Source organism: Limulus polyphemus, unplaced genomic scaffold, assembly GCF_000517525.1.
Source record: "Limulus polyphemus unplaced genomic scaffold, Limulus_polyphemus-2.1.2 Scaffold1402, whole genome shotgun sequence".
NCBI classification, from domain to species: Eukaryota; Metazoa; Arthropoda; class Merostomata; order Xiphosura; family Limulidae; genus Limulus; species Limulus polyphemus.
The window spans coordinates 7940-35617 of record NW_013667012.1 but is presented as its reverse complement, the minus strand read 5'-3'; the positions used below and the strand labels follow the sequence as shown (position 1 = coordinate 35617).

Here is a 27678-nt window from a genome sequence, read left to right as displayed (position 1 = left end):
CCAATATTTTAGGAGTATACTGTATAGCAGCACATCAGATGTATTCCAATATTTTAGGTGTATACTGTATAGCAGCACATCAGATGTATTCCAATATTTTAGGAGTATACTGTATAGCAGCACATCAGATGTATTCCAATATTTTAGGTGTATACTGTATAGCAGCAGATCAGATGTATTTTGGGATTGCATACACTGAAAAATTTTTGGCTGCTATTTATTTGTGTCAGTCTCTTTTAACGTCTTATACGATGACTTCAGGTTTCGAACCCTACATTCTCGCCGCTTGTAAATAAGTACATTATTCATTTGTCAAAACGAAGTTAGTAATTTAGAAAAAAACAAAGACATAACGAGTGGGATCATTAAGCAATGTTACAATTCATACAATTATAATTTATATTCCATATTAACTAATTCTTTGAATTCAGTTCGAGGTAATGTAACTCTGACATGAATAATGATGTTTTTGATTATAGTTCGAGTCCCGTGTGATGTGTCTGTATACTCTGGATGATGACACTATGCTACTAGGATCACTGTATCACTTTGTTCATGCATACAGTACAAAGACTCAGTAAGTACCAATGAGGGACTGATCAGGTAACATGAAGCACTTGCATGAAATAATTAATGTTTTACAATTAAGTGTCTTTACTCCAAAAAGTCAGTGTTACTAAGGGTAAAGAGTAGTTTTGAAATCAGTGATCTATGAAAAGTTTTAACCCATTTGTATAGGCTTTCTTTAATATTTTTTATCTTAATATCTGATACTGTCAATGTACAATATATACATGTATATAAGTATATAACTGTGAGATAAGCGTGAACAATTTTTTATCGTTCTCTTACAGAAATGCAGCTTGTTTCCTTTATTTGTTAAACCAACAAAGTTTGAATCGAAACGTTATAATATCTTTGGCATATATATAATGTTATATATCAATGATAGAATCAAAAGGAGAAACGTTTTACTTAAACCTATAAGAAATTGGCGATTATTCGAAATAGTTTAATTATCTTACTGTTAATAAATAAATGGTTAGTGTTACATTTTGTGTACAAGATAGAGTAGAACTGCCTTGAAAATAAATGGTAAACTTGGTTTCAGTAGTTAAATTAAAACTTAAGTTATAATGATTCAGTTTTTGGGATTCGTGATTTGATATGATTCCTCAATGCAACCTACACTGAAACTGTAATATATAGTACGTATATTATTGGCACATTACGGCTGTTTTACGCCATCTATTAACAGCTTTTCGTGCAATAGTTAGAGATGGACTTTAGTTTATATTTAGCAATGTAGATGGCGGTAATGCACAGTGTAGCTCAACCCAACTACAGTACCACTCTGTCGAGACATATATCCGTATATTACATCTTTATTATTACAAACTGGATATTTTGGAATGAATGTTTGAACATACACATTCTCACGTTAGTGTACAGGATTCTATAGATGTGGAGAGAACCAAGAAGTTAGAGTTTTTCAGTGGATTTGGTTGTTGAAAAATACTCTACCCTCCGGTGATTTTCACTCATCTATGGGAAGAATGTCTGGTCTCTACAAAATGAAATAAAAAATTCACAGGTATCAGAATGTTCCCCATTAAAGATTGTCTATTTTTCGCCTGACATGCATATGTTGGATGTTTGTTGAGTGTTCTTCATGCGAGACCGTTAAATATCTTGAGTTTCTATAGACAGAAATATTAACAAGAGTTACATTTCTGAAATAAGTTGATCATCTGCAAATTCCTTACAGATTACTACCGTTGACGGAGTAATTAGCTTTTGCTGATAATAATGAATGTTGTTTAGGCTTAACTCATGGTGAGAATTATCTGACTTTAAGTTCACTTATAGTTTCTAAATTTGTGTGGCCATTAACTAAAGTACGTTACTTTTTTAGCTTTACTGCTCATGATATTCTGCGGATGTTGTTCACTTAGGGCAAAATAAGCTATCTATACTATGTTCACCGCGTGGAAGCGAAAACCCCGGCTTTTAGCGTTGTACATCCGTAAAATTACCGCTGACCTACCTGGGAAATATATTTTTCTCTTTGTAATTAAGGGTTGGTAACTATCAGCTACACTAATAACAATGCTTTGTAAACTGCAAGTTAATATTAGCATTTTTGTCAACAATTTTATACAAATATGTTCTGTAATTTCACCAATAAAGTACTTTTTGTCGTTTGTTTGTAATTAAATGCAAAGCTACACGATGAGCTATCTGTGCTTTACCCACCACGGGTATCAAAAACTGATTTTTAGCGTTATAAGCCTTCAGACTTACCGCTGTACCACTGGGGGACTTTTTTATCGTGTGTATTCCTAAGTATCATTATTTTCAAGATGAGAATGAATAATAAAAACCCAAACCAGCTAATCTTTCGATTTAATTTTTTGAGATAAGTTATTTTGTTGATTAATGGGGTAAAATAAAATATTATTCTTAAGAATCTAATTATTAAAGTTCTAATATTTGGTCTTATGTTATTTTTGTTTTTCCAGATTATGTACACCTATAATTAGATGTTACTGCTATTACACATACATAATACATATTGTATCACAATTATTCGTTCAATTTTCATTAGACAACAGGATGAATGACAGTACCGAAACTTTGCACAGTTATAATTAACAGTATCGAGTTAGAGCTACAGTTACACCCTCAACTCTTTTTAAGTGCAGCAAAAGATCATAGTGGCGCACAGCACACTACACTTTCAAACTTGGCATATAAAGAAAGAAAGAAAGAAAAATTCGTGGTAGGGATTTAGTTTTAACAGGAAAGACACTTTCCAAAACTGGAATGTTCAGGGATATGATTATCTTCCGTTGCACAGACCACAGAGGATTATACACTTCGTTCTGTTCTAGGTGGACGCCATGTTTGTTATTGACGCGACCGTGTTGCTACCTTGTGACAAAAAAACTCGATACATTTAATTATAACCACGCAAATTTCGAATTTGACACGAGTTAACGTTGAAGTCAATCTCATTTTCTAATAAAGTTTTTGAAGAAGTGAATAAAATGAACAAGCTTAGAATTTATAGCGAATGTCTTCAAAAACAAAAAAAGAAATATTATGTCAAATTAGCTCGATAGATGGCAGTGCTCTTGGCACTCTATACTTTAAGAGTTACCAGTTCTTTTTAATTAATTAAAATATTTCTTCAGAAAAACTAAAACGAATTCGACTCAAACTTAACAATGTATAATGTTAACTATACACCATACGTTTTATAAAATTAAATTGTTAATATAATATAGTTTTCCAACAGTACATAAAGCTTATAGCAATATTTGAGTAAAAGTACTATGTACGTGCGCTCCGGAGTAAGTAGGTGGGTGATATATTATAACTCTTCATGTTATTATTATTTTAAGAAAAATTTTAAGGTTGTCTTCTAAATTGAATTTCGTAAAGATGACTAAGTATAATTGTCGAATTTCATCAGAATTGAGAGTTTTTCATTACGAGCTTTCGCTCCATTTTCAACTGTTTTGATCTTTTACAGCAAATTGATTTGGGAAATCCGATTAAATGACTCTGTACTAAGTCTGTGTTCTCATGAAGAAGAGGGAATGAAAAAAGTGTACGCTGGTTTAGCTGATGGCACTCTAGCGGTCATTGAGGTAACCTATTTGATAAAGTGGCTTTTTTGTATGTCTTTGTGTTTGTCCATGACAAAAAAGTTTCAATTTTCCTATATTTGGTCGCAGTTAGAAACATTCAGATCTTCTACAACCCCTTACAACATAAATTTTCTCAATGTTACAAGTTTGACAGCTATTTGCAACTGTAATATGTCGAGCTGAATCAACAACAAGAGCCGCGGAGTGTTACGCTACCAAACGATAAAGTTTCAATGAACTAGCACATAGCGCGTGCAGAAACAGTATTAGGCGATTTTACATTGAACTTTTGATTAGGCTAAAGTGTATTATTGTTAGGTACTGGTAAGGCTGTGGCGATCGAATATCAGTCGTTGTCATGGTTAGTTGCCAATACGATAAATAAACCCATAGCTAATTAATTACAAACTAATTTGGTTTTTATATCCGGTATTATCTGTTAATATACGTGGGAAGTTCTGAGAAAGACTGTTTGTAGTGGTTAGACTTCCATACTGGGTCTTCTTGACAGAGAGGCTGGGTTGCTCTCTCCCCATTCTCTGTCTGCTCCATTAAGACCTGAATCAACTAACTAATATGAATACATTTAAAAGAAATATCCGGGTTTTACTGATTTCTATGCTAGGTTAAATGAGTGAGTTATTGGTTAGGTAGATGTAGAAAATTGTTTTTATCTTTATTTTGATCGTGTGTGATTCATATTCCAATATTTTCGTATTATTTCATTTTATTGTATCCTATAATCTTCTCTGACATGATGGGCTATTGCAGATAGATCAGTATTACAAAGTGTTTGTCTGTTATGTTTCCGAATTCTAACTTGTTTGTACAGAGAGCTCAGTCTGTTATACTAAAATAATCTTATATATACAAATCAGCAAGTCACATGACAACCGCAATTGGTATAAATTCGCGGTGGAACGGCACGTATAAAATTTTTTGACATTATTTGGTGTTCGTAGGTGTTTTCGTGTGATGCCACTGATAAATTGATACAATAAAGGGTACGTACAGCTCTTCCCGACGCAAAATATTCATACACTCAGATCATAAATATATGCTCAAATCTGGGATTTCGAATTTCTAGTATTGATATCAGGCAGGAGGAAGCACTGCCTATACAGGAATGATTCGGATTATTCATCGAAAGGGTATTTTAAATATTTCCTCAATAGGTCATCAGAACTTTACAATACTATACAGTGTTTTCTTTTATAACAATATCTATGTAATGACTAAGTCACGAGTTCTGGGAATGTCTGTGAATATCATAGCAAAAAGTTTGAATTTCTTGTTCTTCTTTCTGCTCCTTTTTGTTATTACACGATAACTCAAAAACCAAAACAATGGTGTCAACCGGTGTATCTACTTTTATCAGTATTAATAATAACCAGTAGTAATTAAAAAATCTAATTCTAGTGTAAACGATGTTATCATTACACCTTGAAGTTAGCTTTCTTACAGAAATCTGATGTTCTTTTAAACGCTTAATTAAGTACAGGGTGAAACAGGAATTACCAGCCAATAATTGATAAACAATAAATATTACAGTTGGAACCTCATTTTATTTAGAACTTGGTTATAAATACAACATTCTTATGTATATTGAAACACTGCATTAAAAAAAACAGGTAAAGAAAAAACTTTTCAAAAAAGAAATTAAATGTAGGGATGGCTAATATCAATCCTCCAAACACAATGCAAACAAGATAGTAGAGATGGCACTTGTGTCATCCCTACATAATAGCAGAATTAACGTATAGCAATATATATAACTATTCAATCACAATTGAGTTTAATTTATCTTATTTTTTGCTTAAAGTTCACATCTACAGTAATTTACTACCTAAAAGTCAGTATAAGCCTACAAATTACTACACTTGAAGATGACTGCTAACTTGCAAAAATATATACTTGTGTCCTCTAGTCTTACTATTCTCACCATTAAGTATGAAAAAAGATGATGCATCAACACTATCAATTCCCTTTACAATCATTAACACCTCAATGAGATCCCCTCTGACTCTCCTTGATCTCTCGTCCTAAATACTACACTTGAAGATGACTGCTAACTTGCAAAAATATATACTTGTGTCCTCTAGTCTTACTATTCTCACCATTAAGTATGAAAAAGATGATGCATCAACACTATCAATTCCCTTTACAATCATTAACACCTCAATGAGATCCCCTCTGACTCTCCTTGATCTCTCGTCCTATGACAGCCCCTCCATTCCAGGTACCATTCTAGTAACCCTTCCCTGAACCCTTTTCAACAATTCAATGTCCTTTCAAAGGTAGAGCCCAACACTTGTTTGCTTGTTTTTTTTATAATGCAGTGTTTCAATAGATATAGGAAGGTTGTATCTATCACCAAGTTCTAAATACAATGAGGTTCCAACTGTAATATTTATTGTTTACCAATTATTGGCTGGTAATTCCTGTTTCATCCTGTACTTAAGCTTTTTAAAGGAACACCACATTTCTGTAAAAAACGCTAACTTCAAATTCAAAGGGTAATTATAACATCGTTTACACTAGAATTATGATTTTAGTTTTTAATTACTACTAGTTAATAACACTTATGAAAGAGGATACTCCGTTTGAAACCATGCCGCCTCAGTGGAACTGGTTGTCACCATTGTTTTGGTTTTGGAGTTATCATGTGATAAAAAAGAAACAGAAGAAAGAAGAACATGAAATTCAGATTTTTTACTATGAAATTTCAAACAGTCCAAGAACTTGTGACTCGGTCATTGCATAGATATTTTTATAAAAGGAAACATTGTATAGTATTGTAAGGTTCTGATGACCTATTGAGGAGATATTTAAAATACCATTTCAATGAACAATTCGAGCAATCCCAATATAAATAGTGCTACCGCGTGCCTGATAAAAGCTTTTAGGATACCCTAAATTCGATGATTTTATTTCAGTTTGGAGTTGAGATACTAAAATTTTGAAGATCTAAATTAATCATTATTAAATGGATCTTATGATACTTTAAACTACGATATAGAGGCTATTAAGCAATATGTACATTTGTAATAGCTTCTTATAATAATACGAAAATGCTTTTACTCGAAACCTCGAGAAATGTGAACGGCCGCCTCAGTGGTTTGTTAACGCTTAATGCAAATTGAAAACGAAGTTTCTAGTTTATCGTCTCTTTGAAGTTTATATCCAGAGCCTCTGAGAGCTCATAACAATAATCGCAACAAGAGCTAACTCACTGCTGGCTTGTTAAATAAGAGCAATCTCAACTTCCATTGGAATGGTATTTCTATACAGAAGTCAAGAAGGGAGATTAATTCTTTGGAGGCGAATACAAAGTTAATTAATGAGTACAGAAAACTTGAACGTGTCCGTCCAGTTGTTCTGTAATGTAATGGATTGCTAATATAATGGATTCCTAATGTCTGAATGAACTTCAAGCTCCTTTGACATTCACCAAATCTGTATACCTTGTGTTGTTGGCGTAACATCTTCCATTAACATTTTTTTTTCAGCAAACATAGTAATATGCTTAAAAAAATGACAAAACAAATTGTTGACATTATTTACGCATCGTTTCGCTCTTACGTGAGGAATCAGTCGTAAAAATCAAGTTTTACAACCGTGAAGTTTTTTATATAATCTTATTCTTTTCAAATATATGGACTTTTTTTCCCCAAAGTTTTCTTTTTTCTACTCCACTTTACTAAAAACGCCAATCACTGTGTACCCTAAAGTACAATTCATTATGTTGAACACAGTAGGATGTCTGGCCAGTACTGATTTATCATGCCTTAATGATTTATGCGTTCCCGGCAGACATACATAGTGGTTTTATTATTATTAAACACAAATCTTTAAAGCTCTATTATAAATCACTCTTTATAGTCAGGCTAGTTTTATAATTTGAATATGACGTAGATTAATGATGGATTTGTACATCGAGCTGATGGTATCTTCATGTGTATGGAACTCGTGCGACACAGCCAGTTAACGGCTTTTGTATGCTGTATGTTTATTAGCCACTTCTTTTTTGACACTTATTAGATATTTTAGGTAACTCTTCAGAGGGATACAAAGTGTTACTCTAATTAGAAACATCTTCATTCAGAATCTAGTAAATGTAAGTTCAGGCCTAATTGTTTCATCTTGGGTTTCAAAATGTATTGAATTTATTACGATGTAAAAAAAACTAATAACGGAGAATTATTAACCGAAAACAAAATAATAGCAAGCACAGCAGAGTCACCATGTTGAATCTAAGTGAATGTAGTTACTTTTGTGTGAACATTGTTTCACCAAGGATATTATATGGCTGACAACGTTTAGGATATTGTATGGCTGACAACGTTTAGGAATCTGTTTGAATGAGACTTTTGGAAAAGTAATATTTTAGTGCGCGGTAAAGTATTGCGAGAGCCAAAGACTGTCCTTTCTAATGGGATCTGGGACGTGTTCCCCCTGACATTATTTTATTCAATCAAGCAAAATGGTGCAATCAGATGCATTTCGTAGATCAATCGGTCAAACAAACGCAATACATCATAGAATGGTGATACTTTGACTAAAATGTGCGATTTTTCTACTAATGCGCGTGAGTGTGAGAATAGGCCCAGTTTCGTGAGTCTTACTCTCAACGTATTGAATTTATTACTTTATCAGCTAGTACTACCAGTATACATCGTTATTCCAATGTCACTACGTGTTGTACCAAGTACCTCCGATGTTTTGTTTGAGATGGCGGTTTTTCTTTTTTCCATATTTCCACCATAAAAACAGCAAAAGAAAGAAATGCAGAGTGACACTAATACTAGAGTTCGCCAAATGCGTTTTCTTTTGTATAAAATAAAAGATAGAAAATCATGCCATGTTTCGTATATAACTCCACACAGACAAAGATTGTCATGGCAACATCGTAATCGTAGGTTTTTTTTCAACTCTAAAGTGCAGCTGGAGATGATTTTTAAATATTTATAAAAAAAAAGTTTTGAAAAAAGTAAAGGATCTGACTAAAAGCTGCGTCCATGCCGTATTAGTTTTGTTTGGACAAAAGTAACACGTGAGAGGCCTATCAATGGCACAGCAGTTTGTCTGCGGACTTACAACGCTAGAAACCGGGTTTCGATGCACGTGGTGGGCAGAGCACAGATAGCCCTTTGTGTAGCTTTGTGCTTAACTACAAACCAAAAACATACATACATACATGCGAGAGAAACCACAGTGGATATGATTTACTCACTTGGGTAAAATACCCTGTCAATATACGATGGAAACCACAGTGGATATGATTTACTCACTTGGGCCCACTTGGGTAAAATATCCTGTCAGTATACGATGGAAACCACAGTGGATATGATTTACTCACTTGGGTAAAATACCTTGTCAGTATACGATAGAAACCACAGTGGATATGATTTACTCACTTGGGTAAAATACCTTGTCAGTATACGATAGAAACCACAGTGGATATGATTTACTCACTCGAGTAAAATATCCTGTCAGTATACGATAGAAACCACAGTGGATATGATTTACTCACTCGAGTAAAATACCCTGTCAGTATACGATAGAAACCACAGTGGATATGATTTACTCACTTGGGTAAAATACCTTGTCAGTATACGATGGAAACCACAGTGGATATGATTTACTCACTTGGGTAAAATACCCTGTCAGTATACGATGGAAACCACAGTGGATATGATTTACTCACTTGGGTAAAATACCCTGTCAGTATACAATGGAAACCACCAGTGGTGATATGAATGCACGTAACAAAAACTATTGGTTCCAGATTTTCACGTTCTTTTAACAGTTATAAATGTAACTTTTATTTACAACCAAACAAAGAAATATTGAAATTTCAGAAGAATTACGCCAGATTCGGATTACGAAGTGTGGCTTCTAATCATACAGATCGAAAGCAATTGGCTTAACAGATTTTGTTTAAACTTTACACAAATATCAACTTATCGTGGAAGTGATAAACCTCCTTGCGTGTAAGCTTGTTTAGACAATGTTGCCATAACAACTCGCATATTTATATTTTAATTATTAAGAAGATTAAACCCCAAACTGCTAGCTCATAGGCTGTACATCAGGTAATTTGTATTGCACATAAATATTACAAGGTTTTGATTACTTCTGTTCATCTCTTGGGATGTTATTCGCTTAATCAGGATTTTAGATGACGAAGCAACTAAGTGTGATTAAGATGTATCGAGAAATGAAATTTGTGCTACAAAATTTCACATTATTTCGAGTAGAACGGAATTAAAAGTATCAGGAACTCTTTTTGTAATCGATAGATCTGTGCGCTGCGAGTAATTACCTATCGTTAGCAGCATACAAGAACATGATAATGGAAAGACCTTAGGCTTAAGAAACTCTTCTGATTCTTAAATATACATGTTACACAATTTACAGTTGTGATTGTCAGTACATTATCGTTACCCCAACCTTATCGGTAAGCCTATTCATCACGCGTGACTAATGTTTTAGTTATTCTGGTCTTGTGAAGGTCTTGATAACACACAAAATTCAATTTAACTACAGTCGGCCGGATAAACCCTGGTATTGAGCGAAAGGCCTCGAAAGTACGGGATATGGTAGATGTAGTGTGGTTGACATGTTTTAACACATTTTCTCATGATTTCATTCATGGGTCCTTAGAATTACATTGCACGACTAGTCAGTACGAATATTGTGTCTCCTCGGGTTGAATCTATTGTACAGAACGTAAAGAATACTTAAACTATTATACATAAGAAGGTAAATAAACAACAAGAACAAGGAGAGCAATTTCTTGCCGAATTGGGAAGAGCAATTGCCAAAAGACATTTCTACAACAACTCTTGAAATGATCAGAAGCTGCGATACTACATATGGTGCACTGCAGAAAACAGTTATAAGATATATGAAATTTATAATATTTAAGGTATGATAAGACAAAAAAACTGTTATAAAATAATGTCAGTCATACCCTTCACTTCACTTTAACGCAAATGAAACGCATGTTGACTCGTTATGTGGTTTAAAATGCAAATGACTGCTCATTTAATCTACGTTTGTAAATGATCATTTGGTATAAATGATTTTAAGACGTTTCGCCACAATAAATACTATTATCACGAACAACAAGGGCAGCTTGGCACAGAATGATCACAAGAACCTGAAATATTTTTAACCATTCCTTTTAAGTAACTGTTTGACGGAATGTTGTTCAATGGGAGTTTATATGTCACTTAATCGCTTATTATTCAAGGCTTAGAACAGTGGAAAAATCGAGCGTTAACGTCATTAAAATGATATCAAAACTAGTTGCACCAGCATGTGGCAACATAAAGAATTGTAAAATTTGGTCCCAGTGATGTTTCATTAATCATACAATTTTTCAGGATGTAGAGGTTGGTATGTTTCTCAATGTTTTTTGTGTTCTATATTATACTTCGCCATTGTAATATGTCATGTTTGTGTATGAAAATTGCGTCGAATCTGGTTCTAGATTCTCTGTAAATGAATATATAAGCCTAGTATTTGGAGGGTGAAGCCAGATTCACCACTGACATACAAATCTGCTTCTAGCCAACAGTACATTCACATTGGCTTCCAGTTGTGGCTGCGAACATTGGAATCAGTGTGGGAACAGGTACTCTATGATTGCGGCGAGCCGGAATCGATATATAATGGAAGTCTGTTTTGTTGTATATAAAGGTCTGCTGTTCCGAGTAATTGTACCATTGATTTCGATGCATTCCATATTCTGTTAATGGACTTTGACACACTTGTAGTCTATTCAAAGTAGCTTGCTGTGATTGGCTTGCATATATTTGTGCGATGGTTTTCTACTCGAGTGAAACATCCAAATGTCTTCTTCTAGGCTTAGTCACAGTTAAAGAACAATTTAGAGTATTTTAAACTTTGTGACTCAGTTCAAAGTGACAGCTTAGTGGATCTTGTGTGAGAACGCTATATATATTACGAAAGCTGAATGAACAATCATATTCATTTCATCATATAATATATGATTTGATGTTTTATTTGCAAAGTTAGGAATTGAGTAGTTGATTGACACTATTTTATAACAGTTGTTTTGTTTTGGCATGGTTTTAATATTAAAAATCCCGATTATCCTTTAATTTTTGTGTGTGCAATGTTTAAAGTTTATTATGTTGTTTGTAACGGACAAATAACACTTATTATTTCTTGCATTCAAGCTTGGAGAGAATGTTGTTTCTATTTCCAAACACTAAATCTTTTAAGCACGAAAAACAAGAAAGAAAGCCAACGCATCTCTATGTACTTTAAATATATCGTCATCAGACTTATAATCCTTGAATTACTAGCACCTATTACTAGGATTGTAGATAAGCTCAGTTCAATCTTCCTAAATCTAGGTGGAGCTACAAATGACTGTATCTGCTAGTTGGTTGCGTGAGGATTTTTAATTGAACTGAATGTGTCTTCGATAAAGAAAATGTTAATATAAAGCTATAACTTTATTGTTTATATGACCTTGGGTAACGTACACGTTACAACAAATGAGCCTAAAATGATTGTGTGACACTACGGCTATTTACAAGTAACTATTTTATACAGTTACACCAGCATGTAATATAAAACATCGTAAAAAAAAGTGTCATCTTCATATTAAAGTAAAATGACACTCTGATATTGTAAGAATGTCACAGAAAATAATAGTATATAAAAATACAATAGGTTTCTCTACCTTTGAACTAGTCTTGCATGACAGAGAAATTGATAACTGATACTTCGATCTAGTGATACGGTGTAGGCTGAAATATTGCTAGAAATACTTTTCTCAATATTAAACAGGATGTAGTTATCTACAGAAATTGTTGATGACCACGAAGAAAATTCTAACAATAAGTAATAAATATTGTCGTATATATATCGTATCGACAAAGACTGTTCTGAAGTCAGTGTATACAGAGGGTTGAGTGCGTTATATTAAACAATTTTGAAAAAGCCCATCAACAACTCACTTGAAAACCACAACCGATACTGTGTTGCGGTAGAACTACATGTCTCAGAACTACATTTTGACATTGTTTGGTGTTTCACAGGCAGCGTGGTGCTACCGAAAATGGATCATTTTTGAGAAAGATATCTGACATGTCCTTAAGATGTGTTGAGATGGGTGACTTAGAATTCCAAGACGAGGATATTCCTTGTAGTTAATGACACTGGCAAACAAAGGAATATGGATCAACTTGAGAACCAGAACCATCCAGAAAGAGACCTGCAATAAGTCGTATCTCAGGCATGGTAAATAAAGGACTCCGTCTTGTAACAGGTGAGTTACAAAAATTAGTGGCAAAGGCCGACCACTTGTCTAAGGTAACAAATGGTACGAACATAAACAAGAAGTACTTTCGTCTGGAAACGAGGCCAACGGGGTATGGGTTCACCAAGATAAGGCTCCCAGTTGTACCTCTCGTTCAATCGTTGCATACTTCAAGCAGCTGGAGAATAAAACGAATATTCATACTATTCCATACGAAGACATATCAGTCAAGTCGTCGGGCGCAACTCCTATGGATATTTGTGTAACTGGAGTGTTAAAACTAGCGCTGTATTCGTACACTAGATCGATTATGGGAAGCAAGTAGGGAGGAGTGGTATGCTTTGGATAAGACACCGCTACGACAGAGCTTTTGGCAATGGAAACCACGCTCCAGGGATATTGTCAAGATGCACAGTTGTTAGATATAGCACGTGGAACATGGACTATAACGACATTATGCTCTAAAATCCTTTTATATTATAACACACTAAACCTCTGTATATTGACCTTACACACTTTCATTCAAACATACGTGAATATGTTTGAATCCTTAGTTTTGTCACGGGTTCAAGTACATACATATTTTTTCATTCACCGAAATTCGAAACATATACTACCTTACTTTAGACAGCAAAGCCCATATTATTATAAGCCGACACTATAACGTCGTGAACATGCTAGCTCCCACTTCGTCTCTATAACGTCGTGAACATGCTAGCTCCCATTTTGCCGAGTTAAAGTTCGAGAGAGTGAAGTTTTTTTTTCACACGCGATACATACTTCTGATGCTAAAAGTTTTGTTTTACTTTGTTTTGGTGAATATGTTTCAGCCAGACTTCCGAATTCTTTATATTTATTTAAGCGGTACTTCTTATCTTTGCATTTAGTTCAAAATGTTTACATGTAGGACTTAAAACTTGTCTTTACTTATACCAAAGAAATCTGTCAATCTTATTACAGCGTAATAAAAATTTTATATAGTGAAGTGAAAACAAACTTAAGTGAAAAGAGACTCCGGGACTGTTTTTTTTTTTTACTTATTAGTATTTCACTTAAATATTTTATATTAGTAATTAAGATTAAATAATATTACTAGTTCACAGTTTCCTTAAGAGATTGACTAAATAATTGTAAGTTTCTGATTGGGTCTTTGGTGTTCATACTCTTGATGGGGAGCTTGTACTTTTTTAGTAGTTCTATGGTTAAACCACTACTACACATTTTAACCTGGAGTCCCGGATTTTTTCTTTATGAGTTTTTTTTTAAGTATTTAGAATTAATTAACACAATATTTTCAAATACAAAGTACATATAATTCTGCCTTTACTTATTATATAGGGCATCCAGGGATTTTCACCACAACCGGAGTGTTTCTACATCATGATTGGTTCTAGCCCTGTGACGTGTCTTCAGCACGTGCAGATACGACTTTGGTGTGCTTGTGGTAACAGGGTGATAATTCTTAACAGTAGGTGAGAGATGATAATCTAAAATGTCTTAGAGCTACATTGGGATTTTGTAAGTGTACTACCTTAAGGACTACATATTTGAGTCGCATGATTGCCCTTCTGTTTAGGCTTTTAGAACCTATGAGACTTCATATCAAACACATTTTAGTAACAACACTATTTTATAGCCATTTGATTAGCAGCAGCGAGATAAATCAGTCCAACCAGATGGATATTACAGTATGTCACCTACTAGACCTTTATACGACATTATGTATTATCGCTTATGTTTACAAAATTGATATCTTCAAAATTAGCTCGATAATTTTTCAAAACTAGACACGCAAGTATTCCTTCAGTGATAAAAAAAATAAAGAAAAAATTACCACTGTAAGCTCCCGCTTAATTTCACACGAGGCCGAGCGCGACTCAATGGTTAGCGTGCCAGACCGAGAAACTAAAGGTCATTGGTTCACGTCCCGTTATCGTCAAAGAAAATTTATAACAATGCGCTCCGCACCTTGGGAACAGCTAACTAAGACACCTCTCGTGTAGCTTTGTGGGAAATCCAACAAACGAGCAAACAGGTCACACGTCGACTAAAAATTGTTTACAAACTCTCGTGCCATTTATCCGAGAAAAACAAAATAACACTATCGAAACAGTCTTTCTTGTTTATAACTTAGATATATTTAGATTACGGGTTGTAATTGACACAACTCATAATGCATTTCTGAGGTAACCACGTCAAACGTTTCGAATTTGTTACACTAAAAACTTACGAAATCACGGTTATTTCATGTGTTATAAACATAATTATTTCATAACGTGCATGCAAGTCGGCTAAGATAGTTTTTAATTAGAAATATAAATTTTTTTAGCTGTAACTTCTCTAATAATTTGTAATAAAGTTCATCTGGATTTCTACTAAATTATTTGTTTGTTTATTTTGAATTTCCCGCAAATATACTGAAGGGCTATCTGCACTAGCTGTCCCTAATTTTAGAGTAATAGACTAGAGCGAAGGCGAGCTAGTCAACATCACCCACCACCATCCCTGGGCTACTCTATACCAATGAATACTGAGATTGACCGTTACGTTATAACGCCCCCACGACTGAAAGGACGGGGATAAGTTTCGATACCGGGACACTCAGATTGCGAGTAGAGTGCCCTAATAACCAAGCCATACCAGGCCTTGATACTAAATGAAGAAGCTATAATGGCTGACTGGGTTTAACAGTTTTTCTATTTGTTACTGGAGTGACATATTTCTTGTGTTCTGTACAATTTGATCAGTTTGTATAACGCTTACTTTCGACAGTATTTGGGTAAAGACATCTAATTCCATTATGAATAGGATGACCAAAAACATGTACGTCATACATTAATGTACATTCACAATTACCACTTTTAGTGATATCATACACAATAGTGTAATGCACAGGCGTTGTTTGGCACATTGATGTCGTTCTTTCGGATATTCGTGAAAAGCGAGGGCTGTCTGCGCTAATCGTGTCTAATTTAGAACTTTTAGGCTAGAGGAAAGGGAGTTAGTCTACAGTACCCATGGCAAGTCTTGAGATGCTCTTGTGTGATCAAATAGTGGAATTTGACCGTTCTTATTATAACGTTCTCACGGCTCAAAAGAGAACCATGGTCCCTCGAATTCATAATATCGACGCTAACTACGAGGCCATTTTCAGTTCACTGAGACATTTTGTGTTGGGCCGAGCGTGAACCAATAGTTAGCGTAGCGGACTATGGAGCTGATGTTCTGTGTTTTGCGTCCCGTTAGAGTCAAACACGCAAAATAAATAGCGCTCCACATTTTGGGCTGCAGGTGCGTGATAAAAGTGACAATCTAATCCCATTACTCTGTCTGGCAAGAATAGTTTAAAAGTTGGCGATGGGTGGTGTTGGCCTTCGCTATTTTCTATCATTTCAAAAGAGGGACGGCTAGTGCAGATAGCCCTTGTATAGCTTTGCGCGAAATCCGAAAACCTTTTCATAATTGAATGTTTTTTTCTTAGGTGTCGCATGAAGCTAGTTTACTTCAGTAAGAACATTGGATTAAAAGAAAAATATCAAATTTTCACGATTATGCAATTTATTATAACCTAAACAAATTTCTGAGAACAGTGAAATCGTATTGAAAATCAGCTCTATGACTTATAGTGTCTACAAAGCCCAAATGTCATGCCCGGGTTTATTTGTGGATAATGACCACTATAAACAATTTAATTAATTTGAGAAAAAATCTTAAGTTGCAATATGTGGAAATACGATTTTTCGTTTTAGATAAAGCAACGATAAGATATACTGAGGAAAGCCACCAATTTTAATTTTTCGGACTAGTGTATGGGATTTATGTACAGCTATTGCTGTATAGTAAAGGAATAATACGCAAGAAGCCCTTTTTTTTCCAGAACGTTGGACACAGTGGACCAGTTCCAGATCTCCACCAATCTTCTGGACTATATTTCGATGCTAGTGCTGGGAGAGCACGGTGTGTGGATGGCAATCAAAGGCTCTTCCGTCCTTCAGTTGTGGGATCCTACATCCCTTGTATGTAGGCTGCTGTATGACGTCAGAGAAAACATGTATCCCAAATCACCCAAAAAGGTTATAAGTTAAGATATACGTATGTAGACAGTTACATAATAACTAAGGATTAACAGAGTGATGTGTGTACATAAGGGATTTACACGCAAACAAACGGTGAAATATTCATGCGAACGCTAAGAGGAGAGTCAGGCACATCAAGATGTACAGAAACAAGCAAATCAAATATGTAGCCTCCAGTAGGTATGTCTGCGGGGTTACAACGCTAGAATCCGGGTTTCGATACCCGTGGTGGGCATAGCACGGATAGCCCATTGTGTAGCTTTGTGCTTAATTACAAACAAACAATCAATTATGTAAATATATTAGGAAAACAGTAATATAAGGACAGACAAGATAAACACTATATAAATAGTCCTACAGACAATCAGGCACAGTTGTCAGAAAGGCAGACGGATAACGATAGAGAACTGACAGTACAAGCAAATGGAAAGATAGATTTGTAGAAAAGTAGACTATTGGAGCGACTGATAGACATATTTGTAAATAGATGTATAAATAGACAGACAGATAGCAGACATACGATAAGTAATTCTAGTTTTCACTATTGAAATGAAAAGCACGAGAAGAAATTACTTTCTTTCACACTAAAATAATTAGTATTAGAGCTAATACTTGATCTGTAACTTTGTTTTCATAACAGAGAAAAACCTGTCCTCCCTGTTGTTTGCTTTCCTCGAGCTTGAATTTTATTTAACGTTCATTTTTAAAGACATCCAATATATCATGCAAATATTTTGTTAAGACAAGAGCTCATTCGAGTGTTTACTTACGATTATCAAGAGATTTGCGAAATGTGTTATTTTTCTTTCATTTCGCGCTTCTATTTTTGTTTCAGCATTTTGAGACCAAATTTACTCTACATGTAATAACATTAATAGATTACGTACCGCTATTTTGTGTATTGAACCCTTCAAGTTTGGTTTACTCATGTGAAAGATATAATATTTTAGTTACTCAGGTAATTAAAGTTCGTCAAAATCAAAGCAAATATATGTCGCATCTTTCGTCGTTACTTATTTTAGCTTTATTTCTTCCTTATTGAATTCTCTTCTGTTTGTTTCCTGTCTTATCTTCTCCAGTTCTTGATCTCTGTCTAACAGTTGGTCTCATATTCTCCCATTTGTTTTTTCTGTGCTCTGTATTTTATTTTTACCTTCTTCTGTCTCTTCTACTAACTTGATTTTATACACGTTGTTCTTTCTTTCTTTCAATTTCTAATTTTATCTAATACGTTTTTTTCACTTTTTCTCTCACCGTCCCCGGGTGAGACAGTGGTAAGTTTACGGAGCTATAACGCTAAAATCCGGGGTTCGATTCTCTGCGGTGTACACAGCAGATAGCTTTGTTCTAAAATACCAACTCTTTTTATGTTGAATCATGTATCTTTTCTTTCTTTTATAATTTTCTTTTCACTTGTATTTGTTTTCCAACATTATTCAAGTATCGTTCTGTTTGAAATAATTAATTTTTGTCTTTTCTATCCTTTTCCTTCCTGTTTTCATTCACCTTCTATATTTTCTTGGCGTTTATAATATTTAGAATTAGAGTTGACTCTGATGTAATGATAGTTAAGTGTAATCCAACACTGACAGGACACTAAGAACTGTTCATGAAGTTAGTGTGTCAACGAAACTGTACCAGACCTTGTTTAAAGAAATTATGTATCTAAGTGATTTACTAAGACGATAACACCATCTGTTCTTAACCATTTGCTTCATACGGAAAATATTTCACTTGTATCAAAATATAATATTGTATTTTCACAAACTCTCGGTCGAAACGCTATCTATATCATTAATTTAATAGTAGTTTTCAACAAATCTTGTATGTCCAGCCGACATGACGAGTTCTGGTATTGATCGAAAGAACATGTCGGCAGCGGCATGTAGTACAACTGGTGTGCGGTTGTAATACTATCATGTTTTTCTTACTGGAAACTCGTACAGGGCCAGTATTTTGTTTGAAGTTATGCACAAAGCTACACAATAAAGTATCTGTGCTCTGCTCACCACGGGCATCGAAACCCGGTTTCTTGCGTTGTAAGTCCGCAGACATACCGCTGTGCTATTGGGGGCCAGGGGCAGTAAAAAAAAGCTGTTAAAATTTTTACGGGTGTTATTGTGATGTAAAGACACATAACACACAATCCATGTTTTACCGGCTTAAAGCGTCGTCGACCATAAACATGCCAGTTGCAATATGTTCAACATTTTGAAAGGAGTTGATATTTTTGAGGGGAAAAACAAACAAACACTTTCATGTAAAACGTCTCCTCAGTAACTGAGAAAACTGATAATGAATTATTGTATGCATAGACACTCATTTTTATTGATTTTAATAAATAGCAATAAGAAGTTTTTGTAAAGTAGATTGTTTAAAAGATGCAAAATGAATGAATGTAACGTTTCACATACTTCTCGTTTCTCATTGTCGTCGAAGTGATAAAAAAATTGTGATACATTAATATTCTGACGGAAGTCTGCAGACAAACCGCTTTGCTACTGGGAGTCCTGATGGAAGTCATAGATATTAGTTAAACGTTAACGTACGAAGACAGAGGTGTTTGCTAGGACTGACTGAGTGGACCTATCAGCAGTATGTACATATATATACAGGGTTAGGCAATAACCGAACGACATTGCTGCAAGTCTTGAGAAATAAAATATATTTTCAACCGTTTTACATTGAAAACTAACCAATGCAAATTAAAATAATTATAAAAGGAGCATATACATTATTACCAGGAAAGTTAGATTTTAACCATTAATGTTATAGTTTAATATTGAATAAAATATTTGGGGCAAATTTATTTTTGCCTCACCCTGTATATATATATATATATATATATGTTTTCACAGGAAGAAAAAAATGGACTAAAGGCTGCTCGAATTACTTCACTTCTTCCATTGGAAGGAAGTTTACTCGTTGGAACAGGAGAGGGCACTTTGATCATTTTTGATGTTTCCAACCGTCTGTCTCGTAGCACTAGTGCAGCGAACTCTCCTTTTCCTGAACAAGCTTCTCCAAGTTGTGCCACTTCTGAACAGATTCAAGACAGAATACAGGTAGAAAGCAGAGATATTGAATAATAAATGTTTTAACAAAGAAGCACAAAGTTACACAGATTTAGATTTATTAAACGCATAAGCTCAATAAATATATTTATGTCTATATTTGTCATTACACGTCTTGTAAGACGTAAGGTGAATATTAAAGTTGTAAGCTTTCTTAAGGACTACACAAGTTTACGTACATTTATAATGAAACTTTCTTGAATATATCTAGCTTTACGTTAATGAAACTTTCAAAGGATGAGAAAAAATGTAACGATATATTATGTTGTTGTAAAAAAAAAAATACTCGTTTTTGTTGCTCTTACAGGAAGTTCTGGCTGAGCAGAAGAGAAATGAACACGGAGCTGAAGATAAAAATGCCACCATAACGCGAAAGAAGGACAGCAGCCGCTATACTGTCAACATTCCGACTCCTGCGGTGCTTTTGAACTGCTACCAGAGCACGATTCCATCAGAAATAGCAGCGTCATCTGAAGAACAAAACTCGGATGTTAAAGTTAAGTCACCTGGCTACGAGGGAAGTAGCACGAGCACCTCTAGTGGACAGCTGAGTACTGAAACTGTTGTACCTGTGACTTTTGTTGAATTCATAAACAAGAAGGGTGACAAAAGGGGGATACTACAGGTTAACGAAGGCTTCAATAAAATTGAAAATGATGATCTAGAAAACGCAACCCTCTCTGTAGGTCCTACTAGTATTTTGCAAAACATTTGTTATCAAAAAACTCCGATGAAAGATTTTGCAATTCAGAGCGTTAACGGTTCTTCAGTAAGCACTGTACCTTGCGTTGAAAGAAACGTTACATATATAAATAAACAAAATGGTCTTCTCGATCGTGAGAACGACCTTAAAAAATCTGAACAGCGAATTGTGAATCAAAGTATGTCAGATGACTACATTCAGAATTCGTTGAAAAATGAATGTTATTACAATACGAAAACATTTACTCTAGACGAGTGTATTGTGGAGAACAGAAATCTACCAGATGAAGAAATAAACTTTCACCGCACAGCTTGCGATGGGCGTTTCTTCTGTGCACCCGCCACCCAGGATTTCACCCCACATAATGTTGAAAACTTTGAACAGTCATATCCAAAACTATCAAACTCTCATGAAGCCAAAGAACCCCATAAACGTGATTTACATAGTATTAATGGACAGTTAAGCCATGTACAAAGTAAGGAAACCACATTGATAGAAAGAAGTCGACGCATTCATAGAGACTCGAGCAGTTGGTTAGCAGACAACGGTTTCATTAAGAAAAACAAACTTCACGATATCAGTGTTAACCCTGTTTTTCTTTTCGAGGCTCCATGTAACACTGGTATATTAGAAAGTGGTCTAAGTAGTGTGAAAAATTCAGTTTTCGGTGACAGAATTTTATCCAAAGCCGTAAAACCATCGACTCGGCCACCTTTGAGTTTACAGAACTCTTTGGACTATAACAAGAAACGTATCTGTCGATGTAATTCATTGGAAAACCTATCTGATATGAGAAAGAAGGTTATAATGAAAACTAAGAAGTTTACAGCTACTAGTTTTGATGACATACGCGGAGTATTGAGTGGAGACACGTTAAGTGCTTCTATATCCAGCGGTAGCTTTGATTTTGATGACATTTTTGTGAAGTACGCAGATGACGAGTGTCGAAAGTTATCTTTTGTTACCAAAACAATTGGAGAAGCTACTACAAAAACTGTTCTTGAAGATTGTAAAATAAATAAAACTCAAAATAAACAAACAGTCAGTAGTGAATATTCGAAAAGCATATCCACTTTAAACCCATCGAATTCACCAATTTCTGTTTATTCAGAACTTTCAGCTGATTCAAGTTTACCGCCACGTTTGGAATCCATGCTTCCAGATGTTCATCATCAGTTACCTCGTTGGTACAAAGATGGCCTAATAACAGAAAGCGATTCTGGCTCTCCTCTTAGTGTAAAAGACTCCTGCTCTAGTTGCTATATGAACACGAACCAGACTAGCAATACATCTAACTGGGTCAATGATGAAGAGTTGTCCACAACTACCGTGGAAAAAGACGGGTTTACACATCACACGCTACTCCTGTCGGATGGTTGTAACAGCAGCTCATTGAAGTGCAGCGAGACAGTCAGTAATATGTCTTTCAGTAGCAGTGAATTTCCGTACACGTATCAACTTATTCTGCAGGAAAGGATAAAGATTTCTGATAAACCCATCCGATGCTTGCTACAGACCACGTAAGTTCCAACATATCTAAACATGATAAATTCAGGGAATGAGAAAAAGTCTGAGAAGTTTAGGCATTCTAGGTAACAAATTCAGTGGTTAATGTTTTGAAAGAAATCAATTTATTAAGAGCTTAAACTCTTCTTGCTCAGAAGTTTGTCAATTTAATGGTTAATGAATACGTGTCCTTGTTTTTACATATCTTTCTTACTTGCTCTGATACTCCCTGTAGTCCCTTTCTCAAAGATTTCTTTAAGACTTTTTCTCATTGCATTTATATATTTATATTTCTTCGAAAATTTGTTATACCTCAATCAGTATAGACTGTTGGTATGATGATTTGTTCTGTAACATTGACAGATAGAATGTTCTTCAATTTTTCCCGCTCTCGTACAAATAGAGTTCAAGTATCAGTTTCAACTATTGCATTTCGTTTTGATTCAACAGAACGAAGAACATTTTTTTTATTATATATCCTTTTCAGGGAAAACAAAAACGTTTTAAATTCATCAAAGAAGGTAAATTTTCGATTTCTTTCAGTTCTTTCTGATTTCAAGAAAACTGAAAGGGCAGCTGACTGGATATAATTATAATCAGCTTTAGGGTTAACGTACAAATCACCAAGCCCTGATACCTAATGTATCTTCTTATAGAGTTTTTTTGCAGCTTTTACAGTGTAACTCAACAGACTAATAGAATATGTGTTACCTGTGCTTAAACGCAAATACAAATTTACAGTTTTAATAGAAATTACTAAAAATATTTAGATATTTAGTTTAACTATGATGTTAAGTTTACATCATAATACGTGCAATGTTTTGTGAAATGTAAGGGGGTAAATGCTCCTCTTGCCCCTTCCTGCGGGCACCCAAGGAGAAGTGTAATATGGGGTTGCTGTGAATATTTGTATCACTCCCCCAGAGAAGAAAGCCTGTCTGTGTAACCACCCTTCACGCCTATAGTTTTTCACCAATCTCGACAAACCTGAGATGTATTTTAGGGCCTTTTGGGGAGTTACATAGCGGTCGACGTTCGGATCTGCCCCGTATGTAATGCCCCTTATGTCTTTCTCGTGTGTTGATAGGGTACATCTGCTAGTGAAATACATACGTATTTTACTTTTATACCCACTATATTTGTTGTCTTAATCGTGTTTCTTGATCTATCGCCCTTCCTCTTAGGCATTTTCTCTCTATTTTTATCCATTCATATGCTGAGCCTATTCTTGGTACAAACATTTTTTGTTGATTTCATTTAGCTTCTCTTTATTTGTTTCATTTTTTTTCTAATTTTAATTTAACTTTTGTTTGATGAGGCTATATTTTTATTTTCTTTTTTCGTGTTTTTTTATTAGTCTTTTTTTGAGGAATTTGTTTTTTGTTGTAACACTCAGCAGAGTAACTCTTTTCAGGACTAATTCTAGCCCTATGATAGATAGCCCTATCAGCATTTTTCTATAGCATCTTTTGTTCGTTTGTTTGTAATTCAAGCAAAAAGCTACACACTGGGCTATCTGTGCTCTGTCCACCGCGGGTATCGAAACCCAGTTTCTAGCGTTGTAAGTCCGCAGACATACCGCTATGCCACTTTGGGGCTTTTTTATAGCATCATCACGACATAGTTGACTTTGGACGATATACCGTCCTCCGTGATAGCTCTAATGGTTATCACTTTGATATGTGAAAAATCCCCAACAGCCAAGATTCAGGCCACAATAAGCTCTAACCTTTTATCTGTGCAGGACATAATACGCTCTAACCTCTTGCCCATTCTGGCCACAATAAGCTTATATAACTATTCAATGTGAAGAGTTTTAACATTATCCGCCAACCGTCTTTCGTTCTATAAAGCTCCCCATCTCTTTTTGTGTGTGTTTCTACATCTTTTGTGAAGATATTTATTCTGTAGAGGAACGTAATCTTTCTGTACGTGATGTTCCAGATCCAATCAAATTCCTGCAAACCTAATTTTTTTGACAACACCATTTCTAAATCTTCTTTTGCACTTTCCTCAATCTTAGATAGACTGTTGGGTTATTCCTCTTTAAAGTCGTATTACAAGCTTCGACCTATGTCTGAGCACAATTCTATGCAACTTCTTCCTCGACCATTCCAGATCTCTCGATTATACATTTATGTAAAATCAAACTACTATACTATATCTTATACCAGATCCAGACTTCTCTGACAGACCTTTTATTTAACTTGTATTCAGTTTTGCTCATGCATAAATTCATACATTATGTACCATATATTTTGTTGAAGATCATATTCCTTCGCTTGACTGCTCTGACACCTTTGGTGTAACACACCATTTTGTCATTTAGTCCAACATTTTCATGTCTCAGTTGTAAGTAGAAACTCAGACCCTTTTCAGTCGTTACTAATGTTCATAAATCTACTTTACTACAAACCTGTATGTTGAAACAAAGTAAGAAAACAGTTGCTGTTCAGAAAGATCCATCTCATGATTCTATGTTTTCTCTTAAAATTAGCGATTTTTTGTTCTACTCCGCTTTCATGGAAATTAGTGGTTCACCATACGGTTTTTTGGAACTCTTATTTCAATAATTGTTTTATTTTATATGTTCCAGGTTGATTTAACTTCTTGTGTCCCATTTTAGTTTCTCATAACTTCTTATTTCCATTTCCTCATACTTTCTCTTAAGGATTGTACTTCCGGTAGGCCTTATCGATCTATGCCTTGTTAAGAATTCTAGTCCGTATTCTACCCTCCTGTATATTTTTATATTAGTATAGCTCATTCCCTGATTGGACTGTTTTACAGACTTTCTTTTGCACATTTCCTTCAAAGTTCTGCAGTTGTAAATTTATTGTTTTACGAGTCTTCTTTCTAGCACCCCCCATGTCGAGACTTGTTTTTCATCTTCAGTTAATTTTATACATAGGTGTACTTGTTACTCATCCCATCTCCATTTTCTTTAGTTTTTTATTTTCCCCCTCTCGTTCGTGACTTGAAGAAAGTGCCAAACTACCTCAAACTCGCCAGGCTCTGATCTTAAGTACTACCGATAATATTATTTAATTCGAAGCATTTTTTCTTTGGAAGAAGAAGTGACGTCTCTTTATTTGAACATTCCAGACAATCCCGAATACTCGGGAAGTTTACACACTTGTGTGTGTGTGAATGTAATTGTGTGCGGGTAAGTGTAAGCCATTTTACCATTCTAGGTTATCCTGTTGGTGCTCATTTCTTTCAATGTCTCTGAAGACTTCAGCATTTGTGTTCAGCTATGTGCTTCATCAAACCCTGCATTTTTTCTTTATTTTATTTCATCCGCTCGTATGTTTTGTTCTTCATCGTCCTGATTAGATTGTAGAGTGTATATTCCTTTTATATTATTCACGGGATTTCTTCTCTTTGGAGATGCTAAGGAGATGGTTTTACACCAAGTAGTACGAAATAAAAGCTGAAACCGCATAAAAGTTATCCAGATGATGGATTTATTGCAAAAGCCCCTGAGAACTTCAAGAAAAGTTTGTTTTTCTAAGAACATCCGTTTGAAAAAAAAAAATCCATTTAAACAAAGCAAATTACATTCGCTACTCATTCTCCTGCTTCACGTACTTTTTTCATGCTGCCTGTTTGTATCATAACTACTTGACGAATTGTTCGAATATTTATGGTTTGAGTGAGGTTGTAAAGCCCCCATATGTACGAAGTCATGCAATCAAAGTATGTAAACGAGAATAGTAACACTCTTTGTTAGTTTTTCTTCTTTAAGTTAATCTATAGTTTACAGTCTGTAAAGTTGAATGGTGATAACGTAATAGACGTCATCATTGTGGTGTTCACTGAAATACAAGATTTAATCGAGTGCTCACACGTCAATTATAGAATGTTATGAGTCACCTCTTCGCATTTTTGTTCTCTTCTTATTAATACTCTATTTCTTGGTAATAACTGAATATCAGTAAAACACGTAGGGAGGAATAAGTATATCACAAGATAGTAAAATAGTGGAAGTGACTGGCGAAGCTCACGTGATTTAATACAGGAAATTACGCCACTATTTACTTTGTTTTAAGCGAAATACAAAATAAATTCGTGGAGTTTTGTTACCTTTAGTTTTTTTTTCTATCTAATATATGAGGAAAACGACATGAATGATTCACAGGTTGTTGGTTTTTAAATGTTTCCATTACTTGTATCTGCTAGACACATTTATGGAGCACAATTTGAGAAACGATGTTCAGATCCGCTGAGTGTATCGTATTACATTTCTTTTCCATGTACGTTATTATTGAAGATCAGTAGTTCTGATGAAAACAGCTAAAGTAAACAGTTTGGGAAATTTGATCATTTTGCACAAAAGCCTGTGTCGTGGATGCTACATGTACCAATTCTCAGTTTTCGTAATTTATTTTATCTATAAATATCGCGAAAAATTAAGCGAAGTGTTATTGTTATAAACACTTATTTTCTAGAAGCATCACATTTCGAAAATTAATCATATTTTATTTGGTTGAGTAATGAAAGAAATATAGATTTATGAATTATGCAGATGTGAGGGTGAAGCGGCTATAATAAGTTGTGCTGGTTGCTGTGGTGACGACGAAGCCGTGTTGAAGTGGACAAAAGAAGGAAAAGAAGTAAGCTCGTGCTAGAACGTTAAGTACTTAGAAGAGTAAATGTAAAACTATTTTATTTTGTTAAACTTTCGATCTGAACTAAATATTAAACCAATTATTATTATTATTATCTATTTTGTAATACGAATGGAAAGAAAGTCCAATATTTTCAAAACGAATCAAAAAATGATTAGCATCGATTATCAGAAAAAATTTAAAAGCCTTAGTCTGTAGTTTTTCTTCTCGAATATTGAAAATATGATATATTTAATGTCTGTTTTTCCAACCAAAACTGAGCCCGCGTAAATGTTGTGTTTTGAAGAATTGCCAGTAGTTTAAGTGATGACGTCATTGGTTAACGAAAATGTGGAGATTTCTCATCATTTTTGTGTTTTCTCTATGACACATGAAGGTGTAATACAAACAAATTTGTCTTCTTTCGTAAAAACTTGACTCGTTTGTTTTTTCTTGAAAGTAAAAAAAAAAAGAAAACTTAAACACTAAACATATTCTTTAGTTCAGAGACGGAATCAGACTGTAGTCTTTTTTTTTACTGACTGACAAACATTAACAGTAATACGGAATAAGGCTGTAGTCTTTTTTACTGACTGACAAACATTAACAGTAATACGGAATCAGGCTGTAGTCTTTTTTTTACTGACTGACAAACATTAACAGTAATACGGAATAAGGCTGTAGTCTTTTTTTTACTGACTAACAAACATTAACAGTAATACGGAATAAGGCTGTAGTCTTTTTTACTGACT

General features: G+C 34.6%; 1 protein-coding gene across 1 annotated transcript in view; it reads left to right on the top strand.

Moving 5' to 3' along the window:
• LOC106463422 overlaps nt 1–27678 on the top strand; it is a 220806-nt gene that overhangs the window by 191376 nt on the left and 1752 nt on the right. Inside the window, exons 21-28 of the mRNA XM_022390908.1 lie at nt 13–149; nt 480–577; nt 3539–3656; nt 14296–14429; nt 16835–17030; nt 19892–20098; nt 20415–22330; nt 26845–26932. Of these exons, the coding sequence (XP_022246616.1) occupies nt 13–149; nt 480–577; nt 3539–3656; nt 14296–14429; nt 16835–17030; nt 19892–20098; nt 20415–22330; nt 26845–26932 (2894 nt within the window). The remainder of the gene's footprint in view (nt 1–12; nt 150–479; nt 578–3538; nt 3657–14295; nt 14430–16834; nt 17031–19891; nt 20099–20414; nt 22331–26844; nt 26933–27678) is intronic.